The 14,882-nt window shown below is 43.6% G+C and overlaps 1 protein-coding gene across 1 annotated transcript in view; it reads left to right on the top strand.

Moving 5' to 3' along the window:
- The window catches only part of pappa2 (pappalysin 2), a gene marked incomplete at its 5' end in the record, with an annotated part of 155,678 nt that overhangs the window by 129,100 nt on the left and 11,696 nt on the right, over positions 1-14,882 (top strand). Inside the window, one exon of the mRNA XM_083654116.1 lies at positions 12,428-12,526. Coding sequence (XP_083510242.1) covers positions 12,428-12,526 — 99 coding nt within the window. The remainder of the gene's footprint in view (positions 1-12,427; positions 12,527-14,882) is intronic.

The following is a 14,882-nucleotide window of genomic DNA, read 5'->3' as shown; positions in this document are numbered from 1 at the left end:
CAAAATATCAGAAACACCTGTTCTTCCCCCCCCTGAAACGCACTGTTCCAGGCGAATTCAAGTACCGAGCGTACGCTCCCTTCAAGTTGTAAATCCCCCGCAGTCAAGACAGGAGAGCTGTCGACGAAGGGGAGGAGGCCGGCTAAAGATGTTCGAGCCTTGAGACAATTGAGACATGGCTGCTTGTGTAAAAGGGGTTCAACTAAGTGTGAGACATGTTAGCGTACGTACATTCAGAGATAAATCCGCTTTCTTGGCACTGGGTTTACAGTAACATAAAAGCGGGAGGGGGGGGTTCACAACTTTTTCACAACTTTCACAGCTCGCCAGCTCTACTCGGGCGAACCGCAAAACACCCACGGAGGTTTCCCCGGGCAACCGCGTTAGTCCGCTAAAGCCCGCTAAAGCCCGCTGATGCACACCTTTAGCGAGAGCTAAAAGTATGTCCGATGATGTCTAATGTTGACGCAGCTAGATATCCCTGCCAGTCCGACCAGTCATCTCCGCGTGTCTGGTTTCTCTCTCTCTCTCTCTCTGCTATCTCCCGGATGCGATCGGCGGCCGCGCTGTGAGAAGAATGCATTTTTCGACATGATCACATCCACCGCGGACACAACGAGAAGGCCCCCGAGGGCGACCTGCAAACGTCGTGAGGAGTGGCGGCGCAAAAAGCCGATGTATCATTTTCCTCCGCTTTCAGATTCATTTAGCAACAGTCATGTCATCCCGCCCCCCCCCATATTTTTTCCGTAACATATTACTCCGCCATTATCTTCGTGTGCCCCGCGCGGCCTCCCCCGTAAATTGAAGTGGGCTTAATCGGCAGTTTAGCGTCCCTCTCGGCTCGATAATATTTGAGCAGTCACGGTATATCATCCCGAAATCATAAACCCAGATCGTTTTTTTTATTTGGCGCGCGGCCGCTGGGTTTTCGGCAAAGGCTGGAACTACCGATGGAACACATAAACTGTTGATGTCTCACGGTATTAAAATATTCCCCCCACCTGCCAGCATTACATTTTCCCCTTCCACCTTCCCGTGAATGTTGCTAGGCAAAACAGTTGCTTATAACCCGCTCCTCCATGACAACACTGTAAATTATACCAGACCACATGTGCTGCGAACGCTCCCCGCCAGATCTCATCCAGATGCCATTGCGTTCGCTCTCTCTCTCTCTCTCTTCCTCTTTCTCCCGCTCTCTCTCTCTCTCTTTCTCTCTCTCTCCCTCTCTCTCTCTCTCTCTCTCTCTCTCTCTCTCTCTCTCTCTTCCTCTTTCTCCCGCTCTCTCTCTCTCTCACACTCTCTCTCTCTCCCTCTGTCCTTTCTTTCTTAAAGAAAAAAGGTAAACGATAAGGGTTAAAGGTCAGCTGAGGCATCTTATCAGCACAGCAGCCCACTTTACCATCCAAGACTATAGTCTTTTTATGTCTATCTACTTTGTAGGCCTTTCCATAGGAGGGGGGGGGGGGGGAGATTCCTCGCTGACAGAATTCCACTTTTATCTTTTTCTTTTGCACACTTTCAAGAAGTTTCTTTATAGTGTTTTTTTTCTTTCTTTCTTTCTTCCAGGAAGTAAAATATATGCCGGACAAATCAAGTCGAAGAATGTGATAAGGGTGTGTCACAACAAGCCAATCAAAGCACTGACTCAGAGTATGCATCATTTAGGCCAAGGCATTTTTGGCGACGAGGGAGGGATCTATTTGTATAAAGCGTGGTCTGGCCAAGTGCTGTGTGGTAGCAACCTGAAACACAATCAGTAATGTGTAGTAATTGAGGGGAAGGACTAGCTGTGTGTGTATCACAGTAGTTCAAAGCCTGATTCTAAACTGTTTGTTGCAGAGATCTGATTCTACTTCAAATCTCTACGTTTCTCTAGTGCAGGGGTTCCCAAAGTTTTCCGACCAAGTACCACTACGTACCAAACCAAATTTCCCAGGGACCACTTCCACTGCGTATAATCCCCCCATAAAATAAAATGTGCTGATTTAACCATGCAATAGCAGCAGAAAGGCTAAATAACAATATAAGGCTACTAGCTCGTTCAAAATGAACACACACACACACACACACACACACACACTCACACACACCTACCAGCATTAGGCTGTGAAACAGAGGACCCCTTTGAAAAAGTTTTTTTTCCCTCGCCAACATTTTGCCTAACTTTGGAGTGTTATTTAGCTACCTTCCTGACAAGCTAGCATGACATGGTTGGTACAAATCGATTCCTTAAGTCTTCTAGTTTCACATGCTACCAGAAACTTCACTCTGGCTTTAAAACTGAGCCTGCTGCAGCCTCTGAAAGTAAATTGTGATGTTTCCCAAATATATATTTCCGAAAATCAGCCCAATCCGGCAACTGCTCAGGGTTAATGTGTATGTAAAAACTGTTGTCTGTAAAAAAAAAAAAAAAAAAGTTACCTTGCGGACCACCAGGTGGAGCCCCGCGGACAGTTTGGGAACCAATGCTCTAGTCGAGTGCAGTGTTTCTCAAACAGTGGTCCGCGGGCGCCCCCTAGTGGTCCGCGAGTAGATTTATATTTTTTTCCTTTTTTTTTTACCTCCCACTATCCAATCAGAGAAATGTTTACATTTTCTGGGAAACTCAAGGTCAGATCACTATGCCTGTAAAGGACTATATGTATTTTTTCACCCCGAATCCAACGCCACCACCACTGACTCTCGCTGACTTGAGATACGTCCACTCTGCCTGCAGGGCTACAGGAGAGAGACAGAGTACAGCGGGTGGTTGGGAGTTCCAAGTTACTGACCAAACACTATTTCAGTGATTGCTGTCAGAATATAGAGCCATTTAACACTTATTTGAACACAAAAACATCACTGAATGCAACTTGAAGATGGCAACAGATAGCCTATTTGACTTTGGCAACATTGTGCATTTATTGAACTTGAAAAAACTTTCTTTGAACTTTGAATATATTTGAACTGAACAGGAGAAATAAATGTAAAAAAAAAAAAAAGGGTAAATGGACTAACTAAAATAAATTACATATATATATATTTTATATCGGTTATCTTGTTTTCATAATTGTGGGAAGCCAAAAATTTGATTAATTGTACTGCTATTTGTCATTTAATTCGCATGTAATTTGTAATTTACAGTTGAAGTAGTAGGCCTATTGTTTCTGGGGATGTTTTGGGAGTTAGGTGGTCCCCGATTTTTCTTCATTGGTTTAAGTGGTCCTTGGTCTGAAAAAGTTTGAGAAACACTGCTCTAGTGCCTTGGAAATAAATAGGTTGACCGATGTTGACTGATGACTGTGTTTGCATTCCTCAAATGGGAAAGCAGTCTACCTAAATATGACACATGTACAAAGCATTATGTCCACCTACTGTGCTTACAGATGCAACACATCAGGCAATAGCTAAAGAAATATGCACAGGCATTCAGATGTATGGACACTGTGAAGCCCACAGGCTACTGCAGGCACACAAACCAGACATGACGAGTCCCCATTTTACAATAAGGGGAACCTGGAGACAGTTCACGGTTTGACAGACACACGAGTTGTGATTGATACATTTACAATGAGTGGAATTAAAGTAACCCAAACGTAGCGAAAACCACAGGCCCTTTCCACACAGCATATCATTCAGGACTGTGTGTTTCTTGCCTGGTTCTGACTGTTTAAGCGTAGCCAACTGGCGAGGCCCGCGTCAAGAGTTGCAGAGGATCCAACAGTTAGGTGAAGCGACTGTTTGGGAGACATGTCGCGTCCAGCCCCTCAGTAAGAATAGAGGCGTCGCAGAAGCACATTTTGTTGTCGTATGGTTGGCTGTTCCAAAAAGAGATGGAACAACGCGGAAGAAATCATTATCGGCATCCAACACATTCACTGCCAGCCGTTTTTTTTTTACTGTAGGTAGCTTCTACCAGAGGGTTTTTTTGAGGATTCTGGCTCATCTTTCAAGAGCCGAGGATTCTTTTCTGCTAAGATTTTGTGAACACAAAATATCTCAAAAGAACTAATAGAATGTGTGCTTTCTCTGTCAAAAAGAGTTAGTTTGTAGAGTTAGTAGTTATGTAGATATTAGCCGTTGAGTACAGCATGGTTTCAGCGTCTGAGACTGAAAGCTGAGATAATCGCAGTTTTGTGAAATTCAATCAAACAGGCAGAACAGTCACTTTAACCATTTATTTTTGGCATCAGTGAGACATCAGACATCTAAACAATATAGTTCTGAACCCCCTCTCCTTCAAACTCCTCCCTCCGTGGGCGTGTCTCTGGTGGCTTTCAGCAGCGTTTGTCACAAGCGAGTTTCTTCTGCTGCTGCTGCTGCTGCTGCGAGTTTGAGCAGCCTCCCTCCCTGGTGGCCCCCTCGTCGGCGAGTCTGGATGGGGCTGCTCGTTTCTTGGGTTTTCGGTTGAGAGCTTTGATGAAGCTTTGTGCGATTCTAGGCTTTATGCTGCGTGTTTCAAAGTGTGTTTTGCACCCAGTCTATTTTTGGAACCCCCCACCGTTGTGCGCCCGTGTGCACCAGCGCGAAAGCGTTTTCGCCTACAGTATGAGAATGAGGCTCGTTCGTTTTCGGTTGTGAGCTCAGCTGGAATGAAGCTGCTTGCGATTCCTTTCTGCTGGTGTTTCAAAGGTGTTTCAAAGTGTGTTGCACCCATAATCTATTATGCAAATTTGCAATCCCCCACCGCCAGCTCCCAAGCGCGAAAGCGAAAGCGTTTTCGCCAATCCATTTTCATGAGAATGGCTTCCTCACACTGCTTTTTGCTTGGCTTCCTCTAGTCTGGAGAGCACTGTCGCCACTTAGTGGGTCGGTGGAATAGGTTGTACACGGTCGGTGGCTCCAATATTTATATAAGAGATGTAAAAGGGTTAGATCAACGTCCCACCGTCAAAATTTTTTTTTTTTTTTTTGACGTATCAACTCGTCATTGGCAGTCAACCGTTGGATTTTTTTTGACGTATCAACTCGTCAATGGCAGTGAACGTGTTAAGGAAAAAAGACAAAATTATCAGGCGTATAAGAAGCCAACTAACCTCAATCATTTGCACAGATCTCAAAGCAGACAACAATCAGTACAGGGTCTGGGGCGTCTGGGTAGTGTAGGAGGTAAAAGCACTCGCCCAACCACCACGGAGAGAGAGACCCGCGTTCAATTCCCAGCAGCGGTACCTCCAGCTTGGTCAGACGTCCCTACAGACACAATTGGCCGTGTCTGCGGGTGGGAAGCTGGTGGCGTATGAGTCCTGGTCGCTGCACCAGTGGCTCCTCTGGTTGGTCGGGGCGCCTAAAACAGAAAGTATCGATCGATCGACTCCAACTGCATCAGTCGGACTGTAAATCTGAATCAGATCAGAATCAGAATCACTTTTGTTGCCACAGTAGCTAATCAGATGACATAGGAGGAATTGGACTTTGTGTAAGTATGCAGCGTAGCGGTCACATCAATTGTCAGAAAACAAACAAAAAATACAAATCGCAAAAAGTGCAGTCCAATATACAGTATACAACACAAATCAGAAGGGCTTGAATGACTAAAAGGTGCACACCAAATTAAAGAATAATAATATAAAGTAAACGATGACCGTCGCGCACGGTAGCGGAAGTCTTGTCACGGACGTCTGCTCTACATCGAAAATCCCGATATATCGGCCAGATCTTATTAGTCGTCAGGCCACTTTCCTATTTGAAAGAGTGGGAAAGCAAACTGAAATAGGTGTCATAAAATCACTTCTATTGACTCTCATAGTGTAAAGTGTAAAGTAGTTCACCAGGAGGCCTCTATAACGACAAGGGATGCTGGTCTTGCACTAAATTGTTGATTATCCAAACTTACAAGGATTGAAGTCATCTTTGAAAGACTGTTAGCTTAAACTGATATTTCAGCAATATTTCTGGTACCTTTACTGTATTTTGTTATTTAGCATTTGCTGCACAGGGAAGATAAGCCCTAACTCTGGCAGTGCTGGTGTTGTGCACTACTTGACCTACATGATAACACTACACACCATTTTAAACTAGGGAAGAGGATTAGGGCCACATGTGAGAAATGTATTTGAGTTTTGAGTTTAAGTCAGAATTCTGAGAAAAAAGTCAGAATTCTGGGGTGAATGTCAGAATTCTGAGTTTAATGTCAGAATTTTTAGATTAATGTCAGAAGTCTGAGATTAAAGTAGATTAAAGTCTTCCTGGACCCCAGGAAGACTAGTCTGTCACTTGTGCATCGACTAATGGGGATCCACAATAAACAATAAACAATTAAAGTCATAATTATATGTACAAGTCTGAGGTGTCCTTGTAGTGTAGTTGTAGATTCCCTGCCTACCAACACAAGGGTCGCAGGTTCGCGCCCCCGTGTTAACTCGTGTGTTTGTACTGCTCTGCCCAAAATCGGCAGAGGGGGTGGGGCAGGGACTGGGGCAGCAGGAGGAATTGGTCAAGTACAGTTGGGGGGAAATCCAGGGGAAAAAAAGAAAAATTATAATTCTGGGAAAAAGTCATCATTCTGATTTTTATGTCAGAATTCTGATTCTAATGTCAACATTCTGAGATGAGAGTCAGAATTCTGAGAATAATTTCAGAATCCTGAGATTAAAGTCAGAAATGATGTCATCACTGATGAGTAACGTCATCACTGATGAGTAACGTCATCAGCGATGATGTCACCAGTGATGTCACTCAAGCAATTACAATCTTTCTACTACAATAGGGCGGCATTGACTACTATAATGGCGTTCCGCGTCTCGAGTCCCTAGATCAGGGTTCCCCAAATAGCGGCCCCTGTGTGGCCCGCGCTGGAATTGCAAAAAAATAAAAAATACAGTGCACCTGAACGCAATATCCAAGATATGCGCTGCTCTCCATATTGACGTCCCCCCTAAACAAACACTGGTGCAGCCTCGGCTCCTCTGTCTTTTTACAGTGCAACTAAATGCAACGTGCAATGAATAGACACACTTACTGATACTTATGCTTAAATTAACCCACTTCTGGTTTATTTCAAGAAAAACATTTTGGCTTGTGGAAAGTCTAATTGGCTGGTAACTTTCAAATCTAGCAGCCATATTGGCAGCTGGTCAAAAAAGTTAATTTCAAGCCCTGCACGGAGAGCAGGTGGTGACATAGGAGTGAGTGAGAAAAGGATCAAATATTGGTGGACTGAATAATATCAAACAACAGCAGTAGCGAGCACACTCCAAAAATAAAGTGAATCAAGGTGCAGGGCCAAGGTAGAAACGTAAAAAAGAGAAAGCCAGCACTCAATAAAGTCCTTTAGGTTACGTTTTAATACTTAACATGTACAGCAGCAACAACGTACGCGTTTCAGCAGGTAGCCTTCATCAGAGTTGACCAACGCTGATGAAGAGCTGCAAAGTTTTAAGAAGTCCATTCACATATACTGTAGCAGTGGGATATTTTGGTCTTTTGTTCATCTTACAATACCTGTATACTCCTGCTTCCAATTTAACTGGTAGATTGTTTTTTCAGCGACAGCAGCAGCGCAAATGAATGAATGAATGAATGAATGAATGAATGGTTTATTTTCGGTCATAGGTTATAATGAACCACAAACAAAATGTATCAATTTGTGTGAATATACAGCAAGAGAACATCATCATACATGTACATATCAAACCATTTCACACAAATACAATTCACAAAGGCTATTCCATAGTTTAACTCCCAAAACTGAAACACGTCGAGATTTTACATTAATTCTCGCTTTGCATGTTTTAAAAATATCAATCAATCAGTGTGTTTTGTGAATATTGTCCTACTGTATTTAAGGCCAAAGTTACAGTAGGACTAGGAGGATGGCTTTCATGGAGGTATAATATTATATTTAGCTATATATTTGCTGCGGCTCAATATGATTTGACAGCAACAGTTGTGGAATGGTGGGTATTCTTGACCTATTTTAACACTGGAAGTGAAATAATCAGCTACCTGAACCTCATTAAAGTAATGGTCCATGGCAGTTTGACATTTAAATATAAGTTCCTATTTTAGATTTATGCTGGATTAGCACAGTAACCCTTCCACCAATCGTGCTCTTTCCAATGGCTTCATAATGATGGACAATGGCAGATGCCGTTAAACCAGCCCTAACAAGTCTTAAGACAGATGTCTGAGTGCATTTTGGATTCCAAACAAAACATACAGGTAAATTAACTTTTACAGAAACAGAAAGGCAAGGGAGAGAGAGCGAGGGGAAGACATGCAGCAAATGACTACAGGCCGGATTCAAACCCGGGTTGCCGGTGAGCCACCGGGGTACCACAGACAAAAATGAACTTAATCAATGTCACATTGTTTCATATTTGTCATTGATCACATTTACCGCGCCCGCCTGAAAAGATGTAACTCAGATGTTGCTACATGTGTGGCCCACTTTATAGACTCACACGTGGATGAGTTGCCATCCATTTCAACCATTCAACAATTATTATTATTAAAAAAAGTCTGTTTACATTTAATGAGTTCAAAACACATGCTGATAAAAACCTGTGGAGAGGTGTTCCACTGTGTACTGTAGCATTTTGAGATATCCTGCCGGCAGACCTCTTGTCTGTGATGTCATATCAGTGATGATGTCATCAGTGATGCCATCCGTGATGATGTCATCAGTGATGTCATAGAGCAGGCAATGCGTATGCAACGTGCAGTGGGCGAGCTGCAGGGCGGGAACAGACAAAGAAAAGACAATCCAAGAAAAAAAAGGAGGGGGGGGGGAGAAGACATCTGGCACTCTCCATCTTGCATGGCTGACTGTCATGACCACCTGTGTGTGTGTGTGTGGGGGGGGGGGGGCTTGTGAAATAAGGTCTGATGTTAAAGAATGATAACCTAGTAAACAGTAAAACAAAAATATGACCTGGCAAAAAGGTTGTTTAGTAGAATTCATATCTGGGTTTGATAACGTTCTGAAGAAGAGTTTGGCGGTTGTCAATGATCACACATGTTCTATTGAAATAGCCGATGCCAGAAGGTGGAGTATTTCTGTTAGCGAGGTGTGTGGCTGACTGGCTGCTGCTTTAACCTTCTTTGTCGGCCTGTGCGTCTCTCCCTTTGACACTGATTTGAATGGACTTACTGTATGGAGGTGAGGCACGGACCAATTGACCTTAGAAGGACCCTTATACGAGGGTCGCAGCCGCAGGTTCGTATCCCCGTGTTACCTCCGGCTTGGTCGGGCGTCCATACAGGCATGATTGGCTGTGCCTGAGGGTGGGAAGCCGGATTGGCGGTATGTGTCCTGGTCGCTGCACTAGCGCCTCCTCTGGTCGGTCGGGGCGCCTGGTCGCGGTGGAAGGGAACTGGCGGGAATAGTGATCCTCCCATGTGCTATGTCCTACCGGTGAAGCTCCCCCTGTCAGGTGAAAAGAAGCGGCTGGCAACTGCGCATGTGTCGGAGGAAGTCAAGTTTATTTATATAGTCAAGTTTATTTATATAGCCCTAATTCACAAGCATGTCTCAGAGGGCTTCACAGAAAGTATGTCTAGCTAATTCTAGCTGACACAACAGTAACAAGAATATACAGAATAAAGATAACATTTGAACAATTGATAATATAGAAAATATAGAAATGAAGAGAGAGCAGAGGAGAGAGCAGGAGAAGGGGGAAGAGCAGGGGGAATGTGAGAGAGTGATGGGGTGGGGAGGGAGTGGGAGATGTTGGAGGGTATAGGAGGTGGGGAAGGAGCAAGAGGAGAGAGCAGGAGAGGGGAAGGGGGGGGGTGTGGGGGAGAAGAGAGCAGGGGGAGGGAGGAGGTGGGGAGAGAATGAGAAATATAGACGCACATCTTGCAAACGGACATATGTCAATTTCTAAGCAACCAAACGATGCCTAATTTAATTGGCTGCAAGCCTTTAGTAGTGAGTCCTTTTGCCAAATAAGCACATGTTGACATATAGAGCTTATGGGTGCCTTGCTTTAGGGAAGAGTGGGTGCCATGCTTTGAATAGTGGCAAAATACTAAGAGCATGGGTGCCATGCTTTAAATAGTGGCGGAAGCATGGTGCTAGTCTCGGCTCTCCCCAGATCGGCAGAGGGTGGAGCAGCGACCAGGGCAGCCAATAGGGGCAGCATGGGGATAAATTGGCCAAGTATAACTGGGGAGAAAATGGGGAAAAATCTGAAAAAGAAAAATAAGAAAGACCCTTATGGGAGAGAGGTGCGCCGCCAACTCTTGCTGCTTTAGGATGTGTTCTTCTTCTCTTCAATGTACATCCTGTCTGGAGGCAAAGTGCATGGCAATTAACCTCACAATGAGCCCTATAACCTCGCAATTAACCTCATGCGGGCGAAGCGTGGGGTCGCTCGTGCAGCGGGGGACGGATGTGGATTTAATGCCAGTTTAAACCCACCGTGAACTTTAACCTCACAATTGACCCTTTTGGTTTATTGCTAATGCCCGTGGGTTTCTTTCGAATCCAAACAAACGTCAGGCAGAGTGAGTCTTGCATTTTTGCACGAACGCCTTAGAGCCTAATTTACGTAGCAATATCTCGCGATTTGGCCGAGGGACCCCGGTGTAAATTACTGGTAAAGCATTTAGTCCGAAATGGAGCAATTAAATAGATTTATTTACGGCACGGCAGGTTGGTCGGGGGAAGGAAAAAGGATTCTACGAGCGGGGAGTTCTTTTGAAGAGAGCAGAAAACTCTGCCTGAAATCTTCCCAGCAGCTGCTCACTCCCCCTGCACAGAGTTCAGGTAGAACCTCCAGCCTTTGAAAGGACTCCATCGGCCCGCGGCAGCAGAGAGGCCAAAAGTATCTTTGGCACCCGCGTCTTATTTTCGTATTGTTGGCACATCGGGGGAGCCCTCAAGGTTTAGTCGAAAACATCAAAAAAAAAAAAGAAGAAGAAGAAGGCTCCTCATCTCTTCATCATGATGCATTTGAGAACTCTGCACATTTGCGTAGCACCTGCCAAAGCATCGCAGAAAGGATCGGAGGAATTGTCATCGTCGGGTCGTTCTGAGCGATGTGAAGGGTGGGAACTTCTTTCCTCCTCGTTCCAGACGACTCCTCCCCTTTTCTCAATCAAAGGTCAAATAAATGACGTGAAACGAAGTGTTGCTCAAATTCATTCAAAAATAATAACACTTAATACTGTTTCTTTTGAATGAATGAATGAATGAAAATGTATTTTGAACATTAAAAAAAGGAAATATACTGTACATGTATACATATATACATATAATAAAAAAAAGAAAAGAAATAAAAACAGACAAAAAAAACAAAATAAGTAATAAAATGGTCATGTCCGAAAAGGAGTGCAGAAAGTGCAGTGCAGGAAGCAGATGCTTGTCTAAATGGTAAATGGTAAATGGCCTGCATTTATATAGCGCTTTTATCCAAAGCGCTTTACAATCAGTAGATAGTCTACATTCACCCATTCATACACCGATGGCGGCAGGCTGCCACGCAGGGTGCCTACACACCATCGGGAGCAAGGAGGGTTAAGTGTCTTGCCCAAGGACACAGCGACAGCAGCTGGGAGGGAGCGGGGATCGAGCCGCCAACCCTTGCGTCATTGGCCGACCCGCTCTACCTCCTGAGCTAAAGCCACCCCAATAGCCGCCGCTTGTCTAGTCCTACCCCTATTCTCTAATATACTCTGTTCCAGAGTTCGTCATAACTGCATTATGCATTATTATGAGGTATAGGGAGGAAGAGTTATAGTAACAATATTGAGTTATATATAATCTGTGTATGGTGTATATTAATTTCTGGACGGTTGTATATTGTATATATTGTATTGTATTGTATATTGTAATGAAATATAATTATGAAAGTGATTATTGTGGTTATAATAATGATTATAATGATAATAATTATTAAGATATCCTATGTATATATATGTATATATATATATGTGTACCGGTATATGTGCATATTCGGGTAATGCAATGTATATGCAGTGTAATTGTCAATTGTGTAATTATTTGAATTTGAGAATTATTGTCTCTGTTTTTGTTTATAATTGATTATTCGTTAATCATTTTTCTGTTGTATAGCTTGTTTAAGTAAGAAGGGTAGGCGCTATAAGCTATAGCTTCAGCCTACACCTTTTCGGTCTATCAGCCTTGTGCTGCTTGTTTGTACTTTTTCGTTTTATTTTATGAAATGTTTTAATTGCCCATGACCGAAATAAATAAAATAAATAAATAAATAAATAACTAGACTAAATTTACATAGATAATTATCAACATCATAACACAGTTACTCAACAACCGTATTCATTCATGAATGTAAGAAGAAGAGAAAAAAATGTTTTTATAGAAAAGCAGACACTATTAAGATGATTGTGCATTGCACTCCCCTTCCTCATTTCTATATTTACCCAAAATGCAGTTTCTGTATCTATTTTTAAACTGTGCAATATTTTTACTACCGTAATTTTAATATCTTATCTTTTATTTTTTTCTAACATCCAGCCATTCGGAGGGGACGGCTGGTGCGACACCATCAACAACCGGGCCTACTGCCAGTATGACGGAGGAGACTGCTGTCCATCCACACTCTCCACCAGAAAGGTAGACAAACAAACAAACACACAAACACACACACACACACACACACACACACACACACACACACACACACACACACACAGATATTTCCAGTAATACACCTCCAGGAACAGAGTCTGACTTTCAAGTCACTTTCAAATTTTCAATTATTTTCGAAGATGACAGAGTACGCCACTACGCCTTCTAGGGTTGTCACGATACTAGAATTTCTAACTTTGATACGATACCCAGGGAAATATCGATACTGATACAATTCTCGATATCATGGGGGTGCGGGGGGGGGGGATGACAACACATCAAGAGGCATAAAAATAAACAAAGTCAGATGGAAGGACAGATGCACGCTCCTCCATAGTCTAGGCCCCATCAAATTCATGAAAAACTTTGCACTTATGGTGCATTCCTTTATAACTGGGAACTGGTAATCTTACGGTTCAAAGTTCATGAGCTGGGACGGTGACGTCATCAGAGCTGGTATTTCCCATTCCAAACTCGTAGGAGCCTCAGCAGCCCCGACCTCAAAAATCCAAGGTGGCTGCTCCGCGCAACAACAGTAGTTATAATCGTATAAATGCTATTTAGCACTTCTGTTTTGTTTGTGTCTCATTAAATCAGCTGTACACACAGCACTGCCTAACTTCTATCTGTGTGGATATGAGGCTGCAGTGTTTGTATGCGCAAAATGCCACGAAATGCCTTGTTATCAACTGTTATTGCTAACAATGGGTAGCCTGGCTAGCGAGTGGATCTGACCAGTGAACAGTGAACTTCCCAGCTCAACTTCTTTGCAAATGGAACGCTAACAAAAACGGATGTGACATCATAGCCTCGTCATTAGCCTCCACATCCCAGTTCTTTTGCGATAAAGGAACGCAGCATTACACAGCAGATTACCCCTGCTCTAGTCATCAGTCTATCAGAACACTTTAAGCTTGTTGAAGCAACCATGACAGGGAGGGGGAAAATCAGGACTATGTTTAATTTTTCATTAAGAGAGAGCCCTATCGATACTGTTGTAAATGAGTATTGTATCCGTTCATTTTTAGTATCGATACTTATCAATACCTATCGATGCCTGTTGCAAATGAGTATCATATCCGTTTCAAATTGTTAGTATTGATACTTATCGATACTATCAACAAACCTAACGCCCTTAACCTTTTCGTCTTTGTCCGCTGTGTTTAAAAGGCGGCAGAGTGTTGTTTGGCTCTTCCCCCGGCTCGCCTCGCGCAATCAACATGGAGTTCAGTAGCCGGCGAAGTGTGATTCAAAGCCAGATTGGGGCTGTTTACACGAGTAGAAATCCGTCTCCTTTTGGCAGGCGCTCGTCGCCGCTACGCAGGAGACTTGTGCTAAGCAAACAAACACACATCCCTGCTACTTTCCCCCTCTCTCCTGTTAACGACTGCGCCTATTTAGTCTCCCTCGTCTCTCTACTTAAAACAACAGAGGAGACTTGTGCCCTCCGGCCGTTCCACTCAAATGGTAAATAAACAGCTTTTCACCACCGCCGACTGCGATACACTTTCTCACCTCGCGTGTTGATGCCGTTTCTTCACCGCCGAGCCAAGTAGGACCGGAAGAGGCCCGAGGACACATTTAGTAGACCAGAATGAAAATGATATAAATGACGGATTCTCTTTCAAGACACTTTTTTTTTGTGACGAGAGAAAACTTTTCGATTAAAGCTGCGCTAAGCGAAAACGTTGAATGTTGATGCGGTTCACAAGGGCAGCGAGAGGTAACTGAACTTCATGGCCTTCATGAAACCAAAGATATTCTTCATGCGCCAGAATTTCATTTGGGGGCAGACGGGACGAATCTATTGCATTTCAATTAGCGGAGGTGGGATGCTCTTCTCTTCCACTCTTTGTGATTCAGACGGGATTTATTCTTGCGTGAAAATCTCGCCTAAGTGCGGCTTTAATCACTCGGAGCCATATATCGGATTTCTTGTTAGTGTTTATCCGTCCTCTCCATCATGATGTGCGTGCTAGCCGCAAGATGCAAAAGTATTGCGTTACTGTAATTGCGCAAAAATAATGACTGTATATTTGGGGTGGGTAAGCGGAATGGTATGAATAATAATGAGCCAGCCCAGGTTGGCCCAGCGGTGGAAACCAGGCCACTCATTCGCCTCAACTGCTTCTAAAATAAACCATCTTCTCCCCTCTATTTTCTCTCTGTGCCTCCATGACAACCACTCTCTTCCTATTCAGGACACTCAGGGAGTATCTCGGCCCCCTCAAACCTCTTCTACCGTACCCTATTTGGCTACTGTAAAGGCACATATTCATGTCCTCTTCTACCGTACCCTATTTGGCTACTGTAAAGGCACATATTCATGTCCTCTTCTACC

The sequence above is a fragment of the Poromitra crassiceps genome, assembly GCF_964638095.1.
Source record: "Poromitra crassiceps genome assembly, chromosome: 17".
Classification (NCBI taxonomy): domain Eukaryota; kingdom Metazoa; phylum Chordata; class Actinopteri; order Beryciformes; family Melamphaidae; genus Poromitra; species Poromitra crassiceps.
The sequence above is the reverse complement of the archived record's forward strand: the minus strand, read 5'-3'. Positions and strand labels throughout refer to the sequence as shown.